The 22,314-nt window shown below is 39.1% G+C and overlaps 1 protein-coding gene across 11 annotated transcripts in view; it reads left to right on the forward strand.

Moving 5' to 3' along the window:
* ST18 (ST18 C2H2C-type zinc finger transcription factor) overlaps nt 1-22,314 on the forward strand; it is a 684,113-nt gene that overhangs the window by 492,470 nt on the left and 169,329 nt on the right. For all 11 annotated transcript variants that reach the window (XR_004538340.1, XM_033933682.1, XM_033933686.1 and 8 more), the window contains 3 exons: nt 842-976; nt 6,039-6,129; nt 11,058-11,156. Coding sequence is in view for 10 of the 11 variants with exons in the window: in XM_033933682.1 (XP_033789573.1) it covers nt 842-976; nt 6,039-6,129; nt 11,058-11,156 (325 nt within the window). In the remaining variant the exon portion in view is untranslated. The remainder of the gene's footprint in view (nt 1-841; nt 977-6,038; nt 6,130-11,057; nt 11,157-22,314) is intronic.

Consider the following 22,314-nt stretch of genomic DNA (forward strand, 5'->3'; position numbering starts at 1 on the left):
ATGTATCTCCTATTGCATTGCAAGGGTTGCTAGAAATTTATCATCCAAGAAGAAGTTTAAGGTCAGAAACAGGTGTGAAATTAAATTGCAGCAGCAACAGGATAATCACTCATTCTAGGATTGGTGACGCCATGTTGTCAGTAGGGGGTGTGGAACTCTGGAATGCTCTGCCGGGATCTTTGCGTGTATGTCCATTTAGATTGGATTTTAAGGGATTGTTGAAGACACAATTGTTTGTGAATGCTTTTATGTAATGCAATATGTTTAAAAAGGTGTTGGAAGATAAGAAGGGAGGTGCTGTGATGATTTAGTGATTGAGGAGTTACTTGATTGTTGATACCTTTGCAACGATATGTTGAATTAGGGTTTTCTGATTACATACAGTTTACATAAAAACATACATAAAAGTCTAACATACATATGTATGTATGTTAGACTTTTATGTATGTTTTTATGTAAACTGCATAGGTTTTATGTGATATAAAAAAAATTTAAATAAATAAAATAAATAAATTGTCTTGAAATTTTAGTTCGGAAACAGCATCTAGATCAGTGATTCCCAACCCTCTCCTGGAGGACCACCAGGCCAGTCGGGTTTTCAGGATAGCCCTAATGAATATGAATATGAGAAATCTGCATATAATGGAGGTGCCAGGCATGCAAATCTGCTCCATGCATATTCATTAGGGTTATCCTGAAAACCCAACTGGCCTAGTGGTCCTCCAGGATAGGGTTGGGAACCACTGATATAGATTTTGGTAAAGAAATGATTCAGTTGAGCACAGAAGGCAGGCCTAGACAATCACTTTTTTTTATAAAGAATCCTCAATTATTTTTGCAGATTCCCCTAGACAGGAGAAAAGAGAGACCAAATGTCCCATCCCAGGGTGTGATGGCTCAGGACATGTGACTGGATTATATCCACATCACCGCAGCCTTTCCGGTTGTCCACACAAAGTCAGAGTGCCACTTGAAAGTGAGTATTTTCCTACACTGTATTAACTTGTGAAATGCAGACCAAGTTAAACGAGTGCAATTTTTAGGATTCAAGTTTCAAGTTTATTTAAAATTTATTATACCGCCCACTTGAGCCTTCTAGGCAGGGTTCAAAAATGCCATAAAAATATGCCAATTAAAATGCAATATAATAAAAACAAACCGAGGGGAAAGATAATTTTAAGAACAAAGATGAACGAGAACGAAAGGGAAGAAGGGATTAGAACTACAATTGATATGAAAAAAGAGAACATTTAAGGAGAAGAACAAGAGCTGTAAGTAGAAATCTTTCTTAAATCTAGGGTTCCTTTTACGAAGCCGCGGCTTTATCACACGCACATTTTTAGCACGCGCTAACCCCCACGCTAGCTCGAAAACTACCGCCTGCTGAAGAGGTGGCGGTAGCGGTTAGCACGGCCGGCAAATTAGCGCGCGCTATTAAGCGCGTTAAACCGCTAGCACGGCTTCGTAAAAAGCAGCCCTAAGTCGTCCTTAAAAGGACAGTTTAAGTTTCCAAGGCATCAAGGAAAAGAAATGTCTTTAGCTTCACCTTAAAATTGATAAGTGTTGTATTTTCACGCAAGTAGTTAGGGATACTGCTCCAGAGAAAAGGGGCGTTAACGGAAAAAATTGTAGTCCTCGTTGTACTAATATGTTTCAAAGAGGGAACAGTGATCTACTTTACAGTGACATGTGTTGCGAGTCTGCTGTAAGTAAGGATATGTATATGCCAAAAAACTGATTGACCACTTTGGAGACAAGCTTTAATATGACCACTTAGCTTGCAAGTTCACTGATACTTTGAACCTGCATATCTGTAAAGTAATTTTCTAAAGGAAGATCCCTGCATAGATCGACTTTGGAAAATATGAGGTCAGTGGGTCCCTCTCTCTTCCCTTTTTCTAAAGCAAAAAGCACTTTCACCCATTGGAAGTCACTCAGGTAAGTTTTTTGTTACCAGGACAAATTCCTTTGAAAACTGCCCTCCTCATATACAAACTTTTGGTGGGTCCATGTCATGTACTAACTGAAAATGTTCCAAATAATTTAAATGAGGAAAAATGGATATTATTCAACTGTTTGCTAATTGTGTATCTCAAGGAAAGTATCCTAGAATATTAGGCTGTTCATAGTCTTTTTTTCCTGTGGGTATCATATTACTTGTGGTATGGATATCCAATCTGAAAATCTTTCACTATATATATATGGTCAAGCAAGAAATAATAGTGAAACCTGTATTTAGAACCACCTGTTAACATAAGACATCTGTGCTATCAACCTTTATTTTAATGGCCTCAATGCATGGCTATTGTTTAGTAATTCCTGTGTATTAACACCATCTGTCCTTGTTTGTATGGAGTAATAGTGTTCATCCTGTGCTTGGCAAACAAATCTCGCTGTACTATATCTGAAAAGCCAATGCATTGTTTCTTTTGGAAGAATATAAAAGCACTTAAACATCATTTTCAAGAGGAGATTCTTATTTCTCTTGGTATACAAACTGAGCTGCTTTTCCCTTTTTTTCTTCTAAAACTGTAAACCCACAACACCATGACAAAGCCCACAATTAGGGCGACACAAGAATACCATGTCCTGTGTCCTCTGAGCAGCTTTTAAAAATTATGTTGGAACAAGCAGTACAGGTTTTCGATACTCATTTCAGAGTATAATTCAATGGAGGGTGTAGTGGTGACTCCCTAAGTTTCATGACTATAACTAATGCATCTTTGGAGTACAATATAAAGTGATATCGATAATTCACCAAGCGCTGTATTATAAAGCACTTGGATGCATTCAAGATATGTTGGAGTTATATTGCCCTAGAAGAGCATTAAGATCTGAAAACTCAATGAAATTATCTACAGAGAGAGAAAGGAGTGTAATGCATGCAAGAGTTAGGAATTCTCTGTTTCCAGTTGCTGGAGTGAAATTGTGGAATACATTTGTCAGGTCAGCTGCTTCTGTGTAAGATCAGAGATGTTTTTAAAAAAACTCTTGGCACAATTATTTATTGAAGGGTTTATGTGAAAGAATTGCCTACGAATAGTAGTTAATGTAAGATCAGAGATTTTCTTACGCTTTAGAGCAGTGGTCTCAAACTCACGGCCCGCCAGGTACTAGTTTGAGGCCCTCGATATGTGTATCATAATCACAAAAGTCAAATAAAACAGTTTCTTGATCATATTTTTCTTTCGCTATAAATTACAATATTATTATTAAGACTTAGCCAAAAGGAAAGATTTATAATCTGGAATGCTCTTCCAGAGGCTGTTATATGGGAAAGCACCCTCTAGGGATTCAAGACAAGGTTAGACAAGTTCCTGCTGAACCAGAACGTACGCAGGTAAGGCTAGACTCAAATAGGGCACTGGTCTTTGACCTAAGGGCCGCCGCGTGAGCGGACTACTGGGCACGATGAACCACTGATCTGACCCAGCAGCGGCAATTCTTATGTTCTAAAGAGTTTTACCTCATGCAAAATTGTCATTTCTTTAATAAGACATTAACTATTTTTTCTGAGGCCCTGCAAAGGGTTTGAGTTTGAAACCACTGCTTTAGAGGATACAGTTATTTACTGGTGGACTTATGTAGAGGATATGAATATGATAATGCTGTTTTGTTAGATAGATGATGTACTGGGGTTTAAAAAAATATTTTGTATGTTAATTGTAAACTGCTTAGCATTTTTAGGCAGTATATAATTTTTTTTAAATAAATAAATAATAAACCTCCCATTTTACAAAAGCACGCAAGAGGTTTAGTGCTGGCCGGCATGCTGAATGCTCTGGGAACACTATGACCATTGGAGAAGCACAGAGCATACAGCACACTGACTGGCGCTGAAATCCTCTTGCTCAGTTTTATAAAAAGGGGTGGAGGGGGGGGGGCAAATGTTTCTGGATTTCATAATCAAATGATATCAGAAATAAATAAATAAATATTTCTTTTTGCCCTCAGAAACCAGGTTTCAGTTTCCCTTGAAAGCCCTGGCCTACCTTTCACAAAGCTGGAATTCTACTGTATAAATGGCACCATTGCATGATTGGTATAGTAAAACACACTTTCACAAGAAAAAGAGAAAAGAGCAATGTCGTATATAAATGTAGGCAGTGCTGCTTTAGTTCAAAGGAGTATGTTCCAAATGGACTGGAGGAAAAGCCTCAGACAAATGCCCTCCCACCACCACAATGGTGGATAAAGGTGGTAGGGTGATAACCTCACTGGCAAAAACCTCCATTGTACTCCCAAAATAGAAAAACTATGAGCAGGGCTGTCTATGCATGGTTGACAGAAGAAAATCTTTTAACTTATCTCTGTTGATCGGTACACCGACGGTGGCCAGCGTTTCACTAACTTGCTGCCTCACCGTTACGGCGTCCTGCATAAAAGTTTTGATCGGACTGTGATACACCCTGAGGCAGCAAGTTAGTGAAACGCTGGCCACCGTCGGTGTACCGATCAACAGAGATAAGTTGAAAGATTTTCTTCTGTCAACCATGCATAGACAGCCCTGCTCATAGTTTTTCTATTTTGGGAGTACAACGGAGGTTTTTGCCAGTGAGGTTATCACCCTACCACCTTTATCCACCATTGTGGTGGTGGGAGGGCATTTGTCTGAGGCTTTTCCTCCAGTCCATTTGGAACATACTCCTTTGAACTAAAGCAGCACTGCCTACATTTATATACAACATTGCTCTTTTCTCTTTTTCTTGTGAAAGTGTGTTTTACTATACTATTGATTTTTCACATATCCGAGTATTTTGTACCATTGCATGATTGGTACATGATCAGTGGCCAATGACGGTGCCGTTTATAGAATCTGGGCCTTAGTGGTGTCCACTAAATATACGAGTCCTTTTGAATATTGACCCTGTATGTAGGTAAATAATTTGAAAAATCTGTGCTTGATTAAAATCAAGTGCAAATCCATGCACCTAATTTCCCTGCACTAATTTTCAAAAGTATATGTATACTTTTGGAAAATTTGCTGATACAGCAGAAAGAAAAATATGCATCCATTATTTACACATGTGATCTGATTTTCTGGATTCATCTAGTTCTATATACTTTAAACATCATAAAATATTGGTACTGCAATTTCAAGAGAAGTTTTCCAAAGTCTTTTACCTTGGTAATTAGATCTCTCTATAAATTGCTTGTCCCTTCCCCTGATTAAAGTGTGCATGGGTATCAACAGCATATCCACTTTTTCCTGTGGGAAATGCAGAAAGGCATGGCTTGTGGGTTAGGTGGTGGGAGATAAGTGCAATAGTATGTGCTGTTTGCAATTTTCAAACTATGCATGATTTCAGTTCAAACTTTTTATTGGTTTCAATATACTGTAGTACAATAAACAAAGAATATAACAAGTAATCCAAGTTCAATTGTAATAACGGTAATGCAACAACCAGTTGTACTGTATTGTAGGAAAGGACATGAAACAAACCGATATACAAAAAGTATTAAAATCTTATAGTAAGCAAAAATAATACAAAAGAATAAGTGACCGTTCAGCTACTATGACCGAAACCATTAGGTAACAGTAACTTATGCATGTTTTGTAGGACAAAATGATCCATAGAAAATCAGATGAAAATGTCTGCAGGCATTTTTTTCCTGGTCTGTTTTCAAAAGGAAAGCATTTGTAGAATGGAGGAGTAGCCTAACAGAACAGTGGCCTGCAACCCAGGGGATCTGAGTTAAATTCCCACCGTTGCTCTTTGTGACCTTGGGTAAGCCAATTTACCCTCTGTTACCTCAAGTGGAAACTTAGGTCCCCTTTTATCAAGCCACATTAGGGTTTTTTATTGCTATAGGAATTCTATGAGTGTCGGAGCTTTTACTGAATCGGCCGGCAATGAAAACCCCTAATGCGACTTGCTAAAAAAGGGTCCTTAGTTTGTAAGGAAAATTAGTTTCTGTAGTTGACACTTACATGTACTGGCAGATTTGCATCTGCCTGCAGATATTTGATATTTACATTTGTATAATTTCTTTGTGTGTCATTGACTCTTATAATATTTTTCCTTTTTTGCACTAAGTTCTTGCAATGCATGAAAATGTGCTCAAGTGTCCAACTCCAGGATGCACTGGAAGAGGCCATGTCAACAGTAACCGTAACACACACCGAAGGTAATTCAAGTTGTTTATTAGTCACATCAGTTTCAGATGCAATGTGCTTAACTCTAGAGGTTGCCATTTTGAGGCAGAACCTATGGCAGGCAGGAGCGAGTTGGCATCATTCCTGCTGTAAGACTTTCTTAGACCATCGGGGAGATTCCAGATAGGCCCAAGAAGGCTTATGAGGGAGGGAGAGATTCAGGCCAGGCAGTGCAGGTATTGGAGAGGCCAAGGCACCTGTTTCCTGTTTTTCAGGTCCCAACCCATATTCATTCAAGGTTCACATATAGTAACTTTCTTTTGTGGGTTCTTGCTGAATATGGGCCATGACTTGCATAAGCTTCGGCAGCCATCTCAGTTTGAATTAGCCCTGGATATTCAGTGGGCTAATACTGCTTACAGTGGGGAGTGTTTAAAAAAAATACTAACTGCTGCCACAAGTTGACTATAACCGTAACTGGTATGTTTTTATCCATGTACATGAATTTTTTTTTTTAAATTCCTTCCTTATGCTTTTGAGGCATAAAGCAAGGCATTTTAAAATTTTCTTTCTAAACAGTTATTCCTACTCGTACTATTCCAGATAAAGAAGATGATTTTGAGCTGGTAAATATGAATCTGTGTTAATGCATCCAGAATTACAATAGATTTGAAATATTCATATAGCAGAAACAAATACAGACTAAATATACATGAAAGACATTTTATTAAAAAAAAAAAAAAAGGTATGTCATTGAAGGTAAAAACTGATTGAAAAACTTCCAAGTTTGAGATGCAGTCACTGCAAACAAATCAGAATTTCAGCAAAGGTACCAAGAACATTATTTCTGCAACTATCAAAAACAAGTGTTATAAGACTAGAAAGATACCAGTTGATAATAAAATCTTACATTACATTGATGTCTTCTATCCCGCCAATACCTTTCAGTTCCAGGTGGTTTACAACAAGAAATTAGCCTGGGCATTCCCAGAGAGATTACAAGGTTGATAGCTATAGTATGCGTCAGGATCTCGGAATGGTCGATATAGTTTGGTTAGATCATTTGACAAATTTATTGAATAGTATGGTTTTCAGTTTCCTGAATGTTTTGTAATTGGGCGTCATGGTCAGCATATTTGAGAGATGGTGGTCTAATTTTGCTGCTCTGGTGGCTAGTAGACCGTTGTATATTTTTTGCTTTGCATGCCTTTGATTGGGGGGGGGGTAAAGTTATCCTTGGTCTGGATGTGTTTTTCCTGATTAGGCGGTTGTTCAGATAGCTTGGTCCATTTCCATTTAGGGCTTTGAATAGGGTGCAGTAGAATTTGTGTTGTATGCATTCTTGTATTGGGAGCCAGTGTGAGTTTTGGAAAGCTGAGGTAATGTGGTCGTATTTTTTTCCAGCGAGTATATTAGTCTTAGGGCTGTATTTTGGACTGTTTTGTAATTGTTTTAGCATGTTGGTGGGGCATGACAGGTAAAGTATGTTACAGTAGTCCAGGAGTCCTAGGATTAGCGCTTGTACTATGAGTTTGAATTGTTCATTGTTGAAGTATTTTCGGACTTTTCTTAAGTTGCGCATGGTTGCGAATGCCTTCTGAACCGTTTTGCTGATTTGAAGTTGCACAGTGCAGCCTTTGTCTATCATTATTCCCAGCAGTTTTAGGTTGGGTTGTAAGGGATATGTGAAGGAGTTTATTTCTAGGTTTGTTATGGTTGGGGTTTTGTTTCTTTCTAGAAGTAAGAATTTGGTTTTGTCTTGGTTCAATTTTAATGTGTGGTCTCTCATCCCATTTTGACACTGTTTCTTGTGCAATGTGTAGTTTGTTTGTTGTGTTAGGGGTGGTTTGGTCAAAAAGCAGGAGGATGGTGATATCGTCTGCGTAGCTGTATGACGTTATGCCATGTTTGTCTAAGCATGTGCCAAGTGTGGCTATGTAAAGGTTGAAGAGTGTTGGTGATAGTGGGGAGCCTTGGGGGACTCCGCAAGGGTTGTTCCAGGATTCTGATTGTTCGTTGTTTGCTTTTACTCTGTATCTTCTTGAGCGGAGGAATCCTTCAAACCAATTGTAGACTTTGCCTGTGATTCCTATTGCCTCCAGTGTTTGTAGTAGGATGTTGTGATCTACTAGGTTGAATGCCGCTGTGAGATTGAGTTGTATGAGTAGCATTTTCTTGCCTTTGCTCAGGTGTTGTTTGGCTGTGTCTAAGAGAGAGACTAGTAGTGTTTCTGTACTGTAGTTGCCTCTGAAGCCTGATTGTGAGGGGTGAAGAATGTTGTGGGTTTCTAAGTATTTGGTGAGAAGTTTTGCTACGAGGCCTTCCATTAGTTTGACGTATAGCAGTATTGAGGCTATAGGTCTGTAATTGGATGGCTGATCTGTTGCTCCCTTTGGGTCTTTCAGAATAGAGGTTATAAAGATTTCAGCGACTTCTTGTGGAAATTGACCCTCTGTGAGCATGTAAGTAATCCACCACATGAGGTGGGTGCAAAATCTAGTGCTGGCGGCTTTTAACAGGTATGGGGGACAGTGGTTGAGATCGCAGACTGCATGATTGTATTTTTTGTAGAGTTTGTCTAGGTTGTGCCACTGTATGTCTGGGAAATCTGACAAGTTTTTGTCTGCTGCATAGGCGTCGTTTTCTTTAGGTGGTATCGAGATTTCGTCGAGGTGGTTTGGGGTCCCGGTGAAGGTGTTTCTAGGTGTTGATATTTTGTTTCTGAAGAATTTAGCCAATTGATTGGCTGTGGGGGGAGGGGCGGTTTTGGTGGCCAGGTAGGGTTTGGTGTCTGTGAGTTCCTTTAGTAGTTTGAAAAGTTTTTGGGTGTCTTGGATTTCTATGCCTATCTGATTAGTGTAGTATGCCTTTCTTTTAGCTTTTGTTGTTTGTTCAGTGTTCTCCAGGTTGTTTTTGTGTGTTCTCAGTTGTTTTTTTCTCCATTTTCTTCACACCAAATGCAAGTGACTTGACATATCTGTTTCCTTTGGTCAACTGAACTCACTCCACTTTTAGGATTTCCTGAGAATTGTGTGGTAAGAGTTTTTCTCACTAAACCAGCTCACATGCATTTTGCTAACAAAGAAATTCAGCAGTTCTTCAAGTTAGCTTCATCAAGGTTTTCCCTGTTGTCCACAAGGCCCAAACCAATGCAGCTTTTAAAAGGTTTCTAGAAGTGAACATCTCCTGCTATTACTATTTATCATTTCAATAGCACTGAAATGCATATGCAGCGCTGTACATTTAACATTCAATAGACAGTCCCTGCTCAGAAGAGCTTACAATGTAATCCTATCTAGCTGCTGCTGTGTTTTCACAAGGTCCATATAAAGGCAACTTTCTCTATTGGTGGTGGGGGGAGTAAGATTTTTTTACATGTAGGGCCTTTTTTATGTGTGGAGAAAATCTTTTATAAAATTGCACAATGGTACACATGTGACAAGATGGTGTATACAGGGGTGTCTAACCTGCGGCCCCGTGAAGTATTTTGTGAGGCCCTGGTCGAGGATGATGCAGTGTTTTCCTCTGCTGCCCTCGGGTGTTTGTCATCTTGCCTGCTCCCTCCTCTGTCTTGCTGCAGCATTTGAACGTTTTTGCGGCCCCAGAAACATTTTTTTTGGCCAATGCAGCCCAGGGAAGCCAAAAGGTTGGACACCCCTGGTGTATACTGTACTTATTTTTCTGTACCCTGTGCAGAACTATTGGGTGTAGGCTATACATTTTTAAAATAAATAAACATATGTGCTGCACTAGTTGGGCAGAGCAGAGGCAAAGGTACGATAAACATGTATTTCTGAAAAAAAACACCACTAAACTCACTCATTTCCACCAGTTTTGAAACAGGTGTAAAATTGTTGTGTGCTATAGGGGCTGGTTATGGCTGCCTATTTTAAAAAGGCATATACCCGTAGTTACTTATGTTGGACCCGATAACTCGTATTCAAAATGATTTAAATAGCCAGAAGAAGCTGGAGCCTGGATATAGCCCTGCAATGAATTTAGAGGGATAATACTGGCAACATCCAGCAAAATGCTGATTGCTGCTGGCTGAATATTGTGCCCCTTTATCATAGTTATAAAATGGATATCTTTTTGGACTTCTCACACAAGTGTTCTGTTGTAAAATCAGGCCTGCATGAAGTGAACTTCCAGGTCTGTTTTCAGTTCCTCTCTGTCTTCACTGTCCGCGGTTTTCTTTTTTATTTACATGAACTCTTCTACCTTTTCCACTTCCAAATTCTGATTGACTATCTTGTCAGCACCTGCTCTGAATATCTCATTCTTGCCACACTTGAAGGTCCTATCTAATCTGCACTCATATCCTATGTTTCTAGCCTTCCCTAGGACTTCTGGGAAATGTAGTCCTTGCTTTATTCTTCAAGTTGGACTTTGCTTTTGGATTTATCTGATCCTTCCAAGACCTTTTGGGGTTTGATTGCTTCTTCCTGGAAGCTGAATGAACAGATTTTAGCAAACTATCAATTCAAGGAATATTGTGTTATAAAAAGCACTCATTGATTGATAGCTGTAGCACTCATGCATATAATTCACAGCAGATGAAATAAGCACATGTAGTTTATGGAACTCCTTGAAATTCTGTTCTCTCCATGTGCTCTCTGTCTAGAAATGTACATTCTTTCTCTATACCTCAATACACTTATGAATAGCATCATTTTTTTTCTTTTATAATTAACCAAGCTTGATTTCTCTTTAATATGAAGATCTGAATAAGAAAAATGGCAAACAAGACCTCAACAACTGTCATTCACTTAGGGCACTCAGAATTAAAGACAGCACTTTTCTTCTTTTATATGTTATAAAATACCTTACATATGGTAAATGACCTTAACTCATTGGTGCCTGATGATTGATTATTCTGTTTTACGTGTAGTGTTCTTTACAAGCTTCCAAAATCCAGCATGTTTAAAGTGTGGGATGGTTTTGTGGTTTTTTTTAATAGTCTTTCTGGTTGTCCAATCGCTGCAGCGGATAAAGTTTCAAAATCCCAAGAAAAGCATGATTCTCCCAAGGCCGAAGACAGTCCTGAAAACATACACAGGTATGAGCATTGTGAAGCATCATCATATAATTTGCTTTTCAAATTGACATTGTGGGGTCTTTTCCATGAATTACTAATCACTGCTTATTATTTCTATAGTACTATTGTACATAAGCGGTGTTGTATATGTACACATATGAGATGACTCCCGCCCATGGCACCTATAATTTGTTACAGCATACAGATAACGCAAAACAAGAAGTTTCTGGTAATGTATGCATTACAGTATTGGCAAGCTAGGTGTTAACAGCAGGCCTGCACAACTCTGGTCCTCGAGGGCCGAATCCAGTCGGGTTTTTGGGATTTCCCCAGTGAATTTGCATGAGATCTATTTGCCTGCACTACATCCATTATATGCATATTGATCTCATGCATATTAATTTGGGAAATCCTGAAAACCTGGCCCGGCGAGGGCCGAAATTGTGCAGGCCTGTGTTACAGGGTAAATTTGCAATAACCACAAAGCTTTAAATATTTGTTAATCCCACACACAAAACCAGGGGTTCTCAATCTAGTCCTTGGCACTCACCCAGCCAGTCAGATTTGCAGAATATCTACAGTGGACATAGTGAGATACATTTGTATGTTTTATTTCCATTGTATGCAAATCTATCTCATGCATATTTGTTGTGGATATCTTGAAATCCTGACTGGCTAAGTGTGTCCTGAGGACTAAGTTGAGAACCCCTATTCTAAACTGATGGTATACAGTAAACCCCCCTTTTACAAAACCATGCAAGAGGTTTTTAGCACCGGCTGGAATGCTGAATGCTTTGCGCTGCTCCGATGGTCATAGAGTTCCTGCCAGGGCTGGTCACAAGCAACCTGTTTACTCTGCTGCCTTTGCTCACTGGCTGCTGCTGCTGCTTCGGGTAAGTGAGGGAGGTAGGGGGTTGGCGGGTCAGGACTGCTTTGGGTAAGTGAGGGGAGTCCAGGAGGCCAAACCCGGGGGGGGGGGGGAGGAGGTGGAAGTACACCAGAAGTGTGGGAGGGGGAGGGTCCAGCAGGGTGAAGGAGAGGGGAGATGGATAGATGCTGGACCCATAAATGGGGGGGGGGGGGAGAGAAAGGAAAGTGACCCAGATAAGAAAGGAGGGTGGGAAGAAAGGAACAGATGCTGGGCCTACAAGTGGTGGTGGTGGGGATGAGGTGGGAAGGGATACAAAACTATTTTATAGTAACCCTCAAGCAACCAGAAACTACAGTTATCCAGCATCTACCAATCCCCATGGGTGCTAGATAACTAAGAGTTTACTGAGCATGGTAACAGCCTATGCACTAGCTGTCACTTCCAACCACACCTCCCCCTATCCATGTGATGCCCAGATCCTGCCAACTCACATGTTAGACAGATAACGTGGCATTTGTAACTCAAGGGCTCCCTCTTTAACCAAGGAGGCAGGGGGAGAGTTTTGCTCAATGATTAGAACTACAGCCTCAGCACCCTGAGGTTGTGGGTTCAAACCCATACTGCTCCTTGTGACCATGGGCAAGTCACTTAATCCCCCCCATTGCCCCAGGTACATTAGGTAGATTGTGAGCCCGCCAGGACAGACAAGGAAAAATGCTCTAAGTACCTGAATAAATTCATGTAAACGGTTCTAAGCTCCCCTGGGAGAAGAGGATGGCTTCTTCATGGATCCTGGGGCTGAGGACGGAAGCGGGGACTTACTCGAGGCAGGCTGGTCGGGGCAGCAGGCTTCGATGAAGTCGAGGGACGCGGCGAGGTCGAGGATCCTGAGGCCGAGGTCAAGGCCGGGGCCGAAGCCGAGGCCGACGTCGAGGCCTTCCCCGCCGCGGAGTCGACCGCGAAAAGCTCCGCCATCCTGGCACGGCGTCGGCGGAGCGCTCTGGCCTGGAAAGTCGAGCACCTGTCGCAAGAGTCTATCGGATGCTCGGGCCCTAAGCAGAGCAAGCACCACCGGTGAGGATCGGTAATAGAGAGCAACCGATCACACCGGGTGCACTCCTTAAAACCCGTCAAGGGACGGGACATGAAAGCCGATCGGTAGAAAAGTATTAATTAGATTTTTTTTTTTTTAAACAAAAAACGATTGAAAATAATAACCAAAGCACAGCAACCAAGCGAAATCACCCAGACGCGGTGACAGAAGGCAATGCTATCAGAGCTCAATTTCCACAGGACTTCTGGCTCCGCGGAAAAAACTGAACTGAGGACCACGAGGTGGGGATGCGCCCTCTAGTGGGCAAGAAGGCATGCACATGCGTGGTGCAGTGTAGCAAACTTGAAACTTCAATCAAGTTTGCTTGAAAAGCTGTCCGCGCTGGGGCTCCGTAGATGACGTCACCCACATGTGAGAATATCATGCCTGTTGTCCCTGGATAACACCTGTTACGGTAAGTAACTGTGCTATATACCACCAATACTTTACCAGTTCAAAATGGTATACAATAATAAAACAAATACATAAAAGAAACTCCATAAGCTTTATAGGACAGCGCTAAACACAAAAATTCCAATCATTACATTACATTAGGGACTTCTATTCCGCCTATACCTTGCAGTTCATGGCGGATTACAAAAGAGCTAACTGGACATTTCCAGTGAAGTTACAACAGTTTTGGTTGTTTTTTGTTTTTTGTTTTTTGTTACAAGGGAGGAGAGGTAGCTGGATTAATTCCGAAAGAACTTGCAAATTGGATATTAAATTGACTGTACGTTACTGTGTGATATAACAAATAGATTACAGTTAGAGTATAAATAAGATTACGTTACATTTCAGGGATCTGAATACTTGGTTGGTGTTTTGGGGAGGAAGAGATTATTTAAGTGGAGGTTTTAGGGGAGAATTTATCTAGGAGGAGGGGGAAGGGTTGGGTTAAGTCAAGATATCTGGATACATTTTTTGAAAAGTAGAGTTTTGATTTCTTTTCAAAAAGTTTTGAAGTCACCCGTTGCCGTCAACAGGTTGGAGACAAAAATATCAAATCTTGTAATGCAGGGGTGTCGAAGTCCCTCCTCGAGGGCCGCAATCCAGTTGGGTTTTCAGGATTTCCCCAATGAATATGCATGAGATCTATTAGCATACAATGAAAGCAGTGCATGCAAATACATTTCATGCATATTCATTGGGGAAATCCTGAAAACCCGACTGGTTTGCAGCCCTCGAGGAGGGACTTTGACACCCCTGTTATAATGTGTTTCACCACGTCAGTAAACCTTTCCCTCTCTGTCTGGCAAAATATTAAAAGTCTTCATAATAAAAAGAGTCTTTAGCAACTTTTAAAAGCCTTTAAATTCCTTTCAGTATGAAAGGCTTTTGGAGGATTGTTCCAAAGTGATGGTGCCAGCCAATAGAAAGCACTTTATAAAAATGTTGCATTACTAATCTAAAATCCTTCGTCATTAATTCACCTCCAGCTTCTTTCATTTGAAAGGAAGATCCAGAATGAGAAGGCATAGGATGAAGTTAAGAGGTGATAGGCTCAGGAGTAGTCTAAGGAAATACTTTTTTTTTTATGATGCCCCTCTATCTTTTTTTCATTGTCAGTTGTAAGTTAAGCAATTTTTAAAGTCCAGAAAAACCCTCAATTGCTCTGGTGTGAAAAAGATATATTTAGCTTCCAAGTATTTAACCACACATTTGCATGGATAGGCTAATAGGAAAGTATCCCCCAAAGATCTTGTTTCCTGTCTCATTAGAAGAAAAAGTCTCCTTCTTGAGTTGAGCGTGCCACATCTTGATAGACCCAAATCCTTTTAATGTAGAATATATCTTTAGTGTGTTGAAAATTAAGTTTCATTATAGCATTTAGGTCCTGTTTGAAGATCAAGGAGACTAATTGAGTAGATCTTTCAGAGGATTCTGTAATTGACTCCTCAAGAATAGCAGAAATATTATTTATGTCCAATTCAGGTGATTGAAAGTTGGGAATACCGGCTCCTTGATTAGTATTTTTTTGAAGAAGTAGGTACATGCTGCCATGTTTCTATAACCATCGTTCAACAAGTATCTCTTGTTGAGTAAACGTCTAGCCTAGAGATGTTTAAATACCTACATAGGAGGGAGTCTCATTTCAAAAAAGGCTTTGGAGTGAGGGGGCATAGGGTGAAGGTAAAACGGGATAGATTTAGAAGTAACCTGAGAAAATATTTCTTAATGGAAAGAGTGGTGAATTCATGGAATGGCTTCCCGGTGGAGACAAAAAACAGTATTTGAATTCAAGAACACTTGGACCATGTACATAGGATCTCTAAGAGAGTGAAAAGGAGAGTAGATGGCATGGATAGGCAGACTGGATAGGCCATATGGACTTTATCTGCCTTCATTTTTATTAAAAAAAAAAAAGACAACCAGAATACTTGGATTTTAATTTGAAGAAGTATACGCGTAGCAGCTAAATTTAAATTAAGATAAAATATTAGACCGTTCTGTTTAATGTGCTAGGGCTGTAACAACCACGGTTAAACTAAGACAAAAGATTATTAGACGCTTTAAGCAAACTAAAAGCAAATGTTTGCTTTAATGAAAATAAAACAAATTTTGTTAATGCGCCCACACATTCTCTTCTATTGCCAGCTTTTAAATTGCCACATCTCCCAGCAAAATAGCATTCACTTACCAGAGAGGTTTCCTTTGCTTTTAGCACTTCAGAAAAATTTTGAGTGTCAAGGTGGTAAGAATAAGTATGGGCGTAATGGTTTGAGGAGTTTCACAGGAAAGCACTGAGGATGAAAGATTGTATTGTTGAAAAGCATATTGGTCATCTTCTATACTTGGTTCCCAGATATTTTTTTCAACAATCAGTATTGGCTGCTTTCCCAAAGGTGTATGGTTTATAGCAGGCAGATGAACACAGGTAGCTTGTTACAAATATTCAAAATTGTGACCTAAGAAAAGGCAGTTCGGAGTGCTGGGAAAATATATTTTTATAGAAATGCTGTCTATGATCGGTAGGGGTGAATCTTATATGACAAATAGTGTGAAAAGCCTGAATTTTAGTGTTTTTGTTCATTTCATAGCATTTTCCAAACAAAACACAGGCAAAGTCACTTCACACCTTTATATATAACATAAGATTAAAAGGAAAACACTTATGTGTCATAAGCTATTATCAAACTAAAAGGAAAGATCTGAAGACTACTCCAGCAATACAAAGGAGGCTTCTAAATCCAATATATCTTGGGTAGCCAAAACATTATGAGCGTCCACAAAATCTGCCAACTGTTCTGAACCATAAAACAAATATACATTCTTATAAATCTGCTTGCATTTGGCCAGAAATTAAAGCAAGAAGCTAGGCCCAGGTTTTACAACACCAGGTCATAAATTCAAAAATATCCTCTTACAAGCTGGTGTAGAAGAGACATCATAGAACCCTACAGTTTTCACAGGCAACAAAACATTTAGCCTTCTGTTGCAAGAAAGTTTTAAAGACAAAATCTCTGTCCTTAGAAAATACAAATCCAAGAAGCAGAGCAGTTTTTAAAGGGAACAAAGAAACCTTTCAGGTAAACTAACCACAGATTCTCCAAATGTAGAGGCCTATTCAGTAATCATTATTAAGTCTTTCTTCTGTATTCTAAAAATAGCAGGCTATGCTAGGAGGCCTTACTATACTCATTTTTTTAAAATTCCTTATTGATTTTTAATCAAAAACTGTGTCATACAAAAGAAAGAACAGTAGGTATTACATACATTACACTAATATCTGTATAGGTAACATAAATATCATTCAATAATTTCATTTTCTTGGATATAATAATATCAGAATATAACCTAATATACAATACAAATGAAAAATAAAGTTACCCAAATATCCCTATCAATATTTACTCCCCTCCCTCCAACCCCCCACCCTCCTTGGATGTGTAAAGATAACTAAACCAAAGGAAAAATATGATGAAAATACATTATTATATTTTTACAAATTTAGTCAATGGGCTCCAAATTTTATTAAAAACCTCACTAAAACCCCTACACTCTGCGTTAATCCGTTCGTATCTATATATAGTGCATACATTCACCCACCAAAAGGTATAATTTATACTATACTCATTTTGAAAAAGGTAGCATGAACATTGAAAAATGTGTCTGATAGGAAGTGATGTCATTACAGTGGAGATATAGGGGGTAGAGATCCTGCTTACATGGACATTTATTTATTCAAAACTTTTTTATATCACTTATATCAATTAAAATATGCATAAGATAAAAACAAACCATATCATAAAATCTACATAATGAAACAATTTCTTCTCTTCAATTGTCAACTAATAAATCACAAGAGTACAATAGTAAACAAGGTAAAATATTTTTTTTTCTTCAAAAGCCGACTAATAACATCACAAAAATGCAGTAACAAACAGCTGAGTTTTCAACTGCTTCTTAAATTGAAACTGGTTTACACATATTCGCAATTGGCCCACCAGGGCATAAACAGTGGTAATCAATCACACTAGATTGTTAATTCCCATTCATGGGCTATATACAGCCTTTGAAGAATCCTATGCTGTGGATGGTAAACAAGGAAAAAAAAAATCTGATTTACAAGCTTCGAATGTTCTACTTGCTCAGCTGAGAAGGAGTCCAGAGTAAAAATGGTAAGAGACTTCCATGTAGTCGAGGGCCAGCATGTGTGGAGTGAGAGATTGGAGCTGTTGACAATTAGAGAGGTAGATGTGGTTAGGGGTGGAGTATAGGCGTGCTATGAGTTAAGTGCCGATAAATTAGGCACTTAACATTTTGATTCCTACTGGTGCCTATGTCAATTTTATAAACAGCACCTAACGATTTAGGCGCCATTTATAGAATCGGACCCAAAATACTGAAATAATAGTCTAATGATTCAGAGTAAAGTAGCATCTAAATCTGCTAGTAAGACTTTTATATAGAAATGCAATCCAGGTTTTTATTTAGCGATGGCATAAGAGCCAGAAGTCAGAATCATATACTGTATACATATTGCTAAGTAACTGTAAAAGTTTTTGCAGTATAGATAGCTGCATTTTCAAGACATTTTGATCATAATGCTTGTGCATTTGCAGACACACTAGAGAAAGTAAGATGATAAATATTATCTTCATTATAGAACATTGCATCTTGTGCTTATCTATGAAATCTTGCATTTTTTCAGGATTTACATATTAAGTAGATTTATTATTATAAGTAATTAACAATGTAACTGAATTTTGCACCCATGTCTTTAAAGTTAGATCTCATATTCAGAAAAGATTTCTGGAAATTAGGTACAATCAAATCTTTTTACTTTGAAACAGTAATTGTTTTTCATTTTTAGCCACTATTAAAATCCTTAAAGCAATCTGGCAACTATGAATTTTTGCCACTCCAGGTTTTTGATTTTTATTTCCTGTGAGTGACTTAGAGGGAACTCTGTGTGCTCTCTATTTCCAGTTCAGGTTCAAAGGAGAGCTTCTGATATTTTGGTAGCCATGCAGTTAGAAATGCAATGGCATCATTTTCTTCAGATAATTCTGGTAAACCCATAATTCTGATGTTACATCTTGTTTCTATTTGAAAGATCTTCTAGGTCCAGTTGTAATTTTCTGATCTCTGTTTCATTTTTCTTACTAAGTTGTATGCTAGACTCCAGGTTGCTAGTTCTGTGTTCCCTTATCTTTTTTTCTTCTGAGAAACATTCAGCTTTGCATTAAGGTTTTCCAGCTCATTTTGCATATTTCTGGTGAGCTCTAATTCTGTTTTAAGCATTCCCATAAGCATCTGTATTTCCATAAGGACTGGATTTTATATTTTCAATTTGTCCTTTTCAGCCATTTTGTCAGGTATCGGAGACACTGTTTTTTGTCTTTTAAGTCCAGAAGAAACTGAATTGTGTTGATCAGATATAGAGATATTGGACTCAGCCATAATTACTGTGCTCTAAAATCGGCCCTGAAGCAGCGGACAAACCAGCGATCCGCGAAACGCCGACCGCGTCAGCTCTGACTCTAGTCCCGAGAGCGTTGAAAGCTCCGGTTCTGGTCCTGAGTACGAAATAGCACAGAATTAAAGAAGCTCAGAAATGGAAACAGAATAATGAAAACACTAAAGATAAGTAATTTTCTGTGAGGTTTTTCAAATTCTGAAGTGGTCTGCACTCAATCAGGTAATGTGCAAAATAAGAGATATAAGTTATAACAAAAAAGTTTTTAAAATAGTTTTAAAAAATAGTTTAAATTAGCAGAAACATAATATGGATAATGAAATAAAAGAACAGGTTTGTGGCCAGTGATTGCAGTACGGAGTACGTGTTTGGAATACACCTACGCTGGTAATGATTACCACTGAAATTATAAGTGTAGTACTCCTTATTTCTGAGGCCTTTTCCTGAACAAATATCAAACTTCAAGTATAGATAAACTATAAAAGTGGAGTGCGAGTGTTTGAGTATAGACTTCTTCATAGGAGTGGGGGTTTATTTTATAGCCTGTCCACCCCCTTTGCTCTTTCCTATCCACACTGGCGCTGTGGTGTAAACAAAATAAACAAACAAAAAAGACTTTTCACCTCTCTGTTAAATCCTAGCTCACGTTTGCGTTCTAACACCAGCTCTGGCAAGATACACATTTCAAATCTGACATACTGTAATCACAAAACAGGAAATAAGATTATTTTTTCTATCTTTTGTTGTCTGGTCATTATTCAAATCATATTGGTCCCACACTCTGGTTGTCTTCTGATAACTTTCTTGCAAGGGTCTCCTGCCCATTTGTCATTTTCTTCTTTCTAACCATCCATCTTCTATCTCTGTCCTCCCCTTCCCTTCCTTTCCCTTTCCTTCCCGCAGTTGCAGCGATGAACCCCACCATCCCCAGATCCACCATCTCTCCTTTCTTTTTTTTTTTTTTTAATTTATTTATTTATTAATTTCAAAATTTGACACAAGAATTCTCTTGTTACAGAAAATCAGAGAAATATATAAAAGGAAAAATTTTTCATTTGTTACACAATATAAATTTAGTAATTCTTAGGGGTCCTTTTACAAAGGTGCGGTAGCGGTTTAACGCGTGGAATACCACGCTAGTACCTAACGCCTCCATTGATGAGGTATTAGGATTTTAGGCTGCCGCGGGGGTTAGCGCATGATAAAATCTCAGATGCGTTTACCCCCGTAGCGCGCCTTGATAAAAGGAGCCCTTAATGTCAGGAAAAAAAAATCTAAAGAATAATTACAATATTGTGCATAATTTAACCTTTCTTAGATCAAGATGTAAAGAGATAAGGAGTGCTCGACCAATATATTGATTAACTGAAAGAAAAGGCTTAACATGATTCAACCCAGTCTAATAAATTCACAGCCATCTCATTTAGGTAAACTTTTTTGTGTCCAGAAAACTACGAAGCTGCTCTGGCATAAAGTAGACATATTTTATGCCAGCCTATCGGACCAAGCACTTACAGGGATAACTTTAATAAGAAAGTGACTCCCATTTTTATTGTTTCCTCTCTCATATTTAAAAATAATTTCCTACGTTCCTGAGTAGATTTTGTAACATCAGGAAAAATCCAGATTTTTTTCTCCCAAAAACAAAGTTTGGGAAAAATGAAAAAAGGTTTTCATAATCATATTTAAATCTTGTTCAAAGACCAATGAAACTAAAAGAGTGCCACGATATTGAATCTCTTCTTGAAAAGTTTCTAAAATCCCGGCAATATCTTAAGTCCAATTCCTGAGGTTTGTCTAATTGCTTATCATTGGTATTTTCTGGTCTTCTAGGAAGATAGTAAATCTTATTTATTGATGGTATCAGTTCTAGAGGAATTTTAAGATTTTCCATAATGTATCTTTTAAAAGCTTCAATAGGTGTAGACAAAGCAAATTTAGGAAAATTTAGTATCCGCAAATTCAGTCTTCTATTGAAGTTTTCCAGTTGCTCTATTTTATTCTGGTCTCTCCTTTTCTTAACTACCCTTTCATCCAGCATCTCTACCTCCTTCCCCACACCAACTCTCCCTTTCTCTTCCCAACTACCCTCCTATCCAGCATCTCTACCCCCCACTCACCCTCCACACCATCTCTTGTGTCCAACTTCTCTCCCTTTTGGTTCCTTCCCTCCCTAAATCCCATTGTCCACCATCTCTCTCCCACTCCTCTGTTTTTAGACCCATTATTTCTCCCTCCCTCCATGTACTTCTACACCAGGGCGCACCCCCCTGAAGGCCTGTCCCCCCCTTGAAGGCCTGCACATACACACACCCCCCCCCGATGGCCTGGCACAGAAATACCAGCTGTCTTGGAGAGTTCACTATTGGTTAAGTCATTGGATTCCTCACTGTTGCTATCAACTAAAAAACTCTCTAACCTCTTGGATATGGGCCCCGCATCGAGGATTGATTTGTGTGATTGCTGCTTCATTTCTTCGCTGTTTTTGGCCTCGCACAGCGAGGCACTACTACTGCTAGATGCTTTAGAAACAGCACTAACAGGACTTGTCTCTACATTTTTATCATCCATATATGAGGAAACAGACACATGCATCTTTTCCGCCAGCGCAACTGTCTTACATTTGCTAGAAGAGTATTTGTCAATCCCAATCTGCCTTTAATGTTTCTTTCAAAAAGTCTCCTGGTTTCTGAAAATTTCTCTGCTAATGACACTTTGTGCAAATCTCCGTCTTCGCTCTTCATTTTATCAACTGTGGCTGACTCCAAGCTGGTATTAAGGGCTTTAGTCTGATAAACACTGACAAAAGATGGACTTGTATGTGAAGGTGGAATGTCAGCCTTTATAAGTTTTATTTCAGGTTGATTTTCATTTGGCAGTGATCCCATTTGCATGAACATTTTTGTAATTTTATATACTCGATTGCCATAAGCACCTCACGTATTATCTGTCGAAGTGTTATAGGGGTTCAACCTCTGGGAACTCTGGGAACATTTTCATGCCCAATTCCATCAAAGGAACACTTAATAGAATTGGAAGTCAGATTTATAAGCATTCTGGTGCAGGGAAGCACTTCTCAATGTTCTCTCTGATTTTCCTTCCCTGAAGGCTGCATTCCCCCTGAAGGCCTGGTCTCCCCGTCCCCCCCCCCCCCAAAAGGCCTGCATTTTCCCCCCTGGCCCCCCGCTCTTACCGTAAGATAATCGGCAGCCTGCAGAGAGGATTGCAGTGCTGTAGCGATCCTTGCAGGCTGCTGTCTTCCTCAGCACCACGTTCCCTCTGCTGCGGTCCC

This window comes from Geotrypetes seraphini, chromosome 2, assembly GCF_902459505.1.
Source record: "Geotrypetes seraphini chromosome 2, aGeoSer1.1, whole genome shotgun sequence".
Lineage (NCBI taxonomy): Eukaryota > Metazoa > Chordata > Amphibia > Gymnophiona > Dermophiidae > Geotrypetes > Geotrypetes seraphini.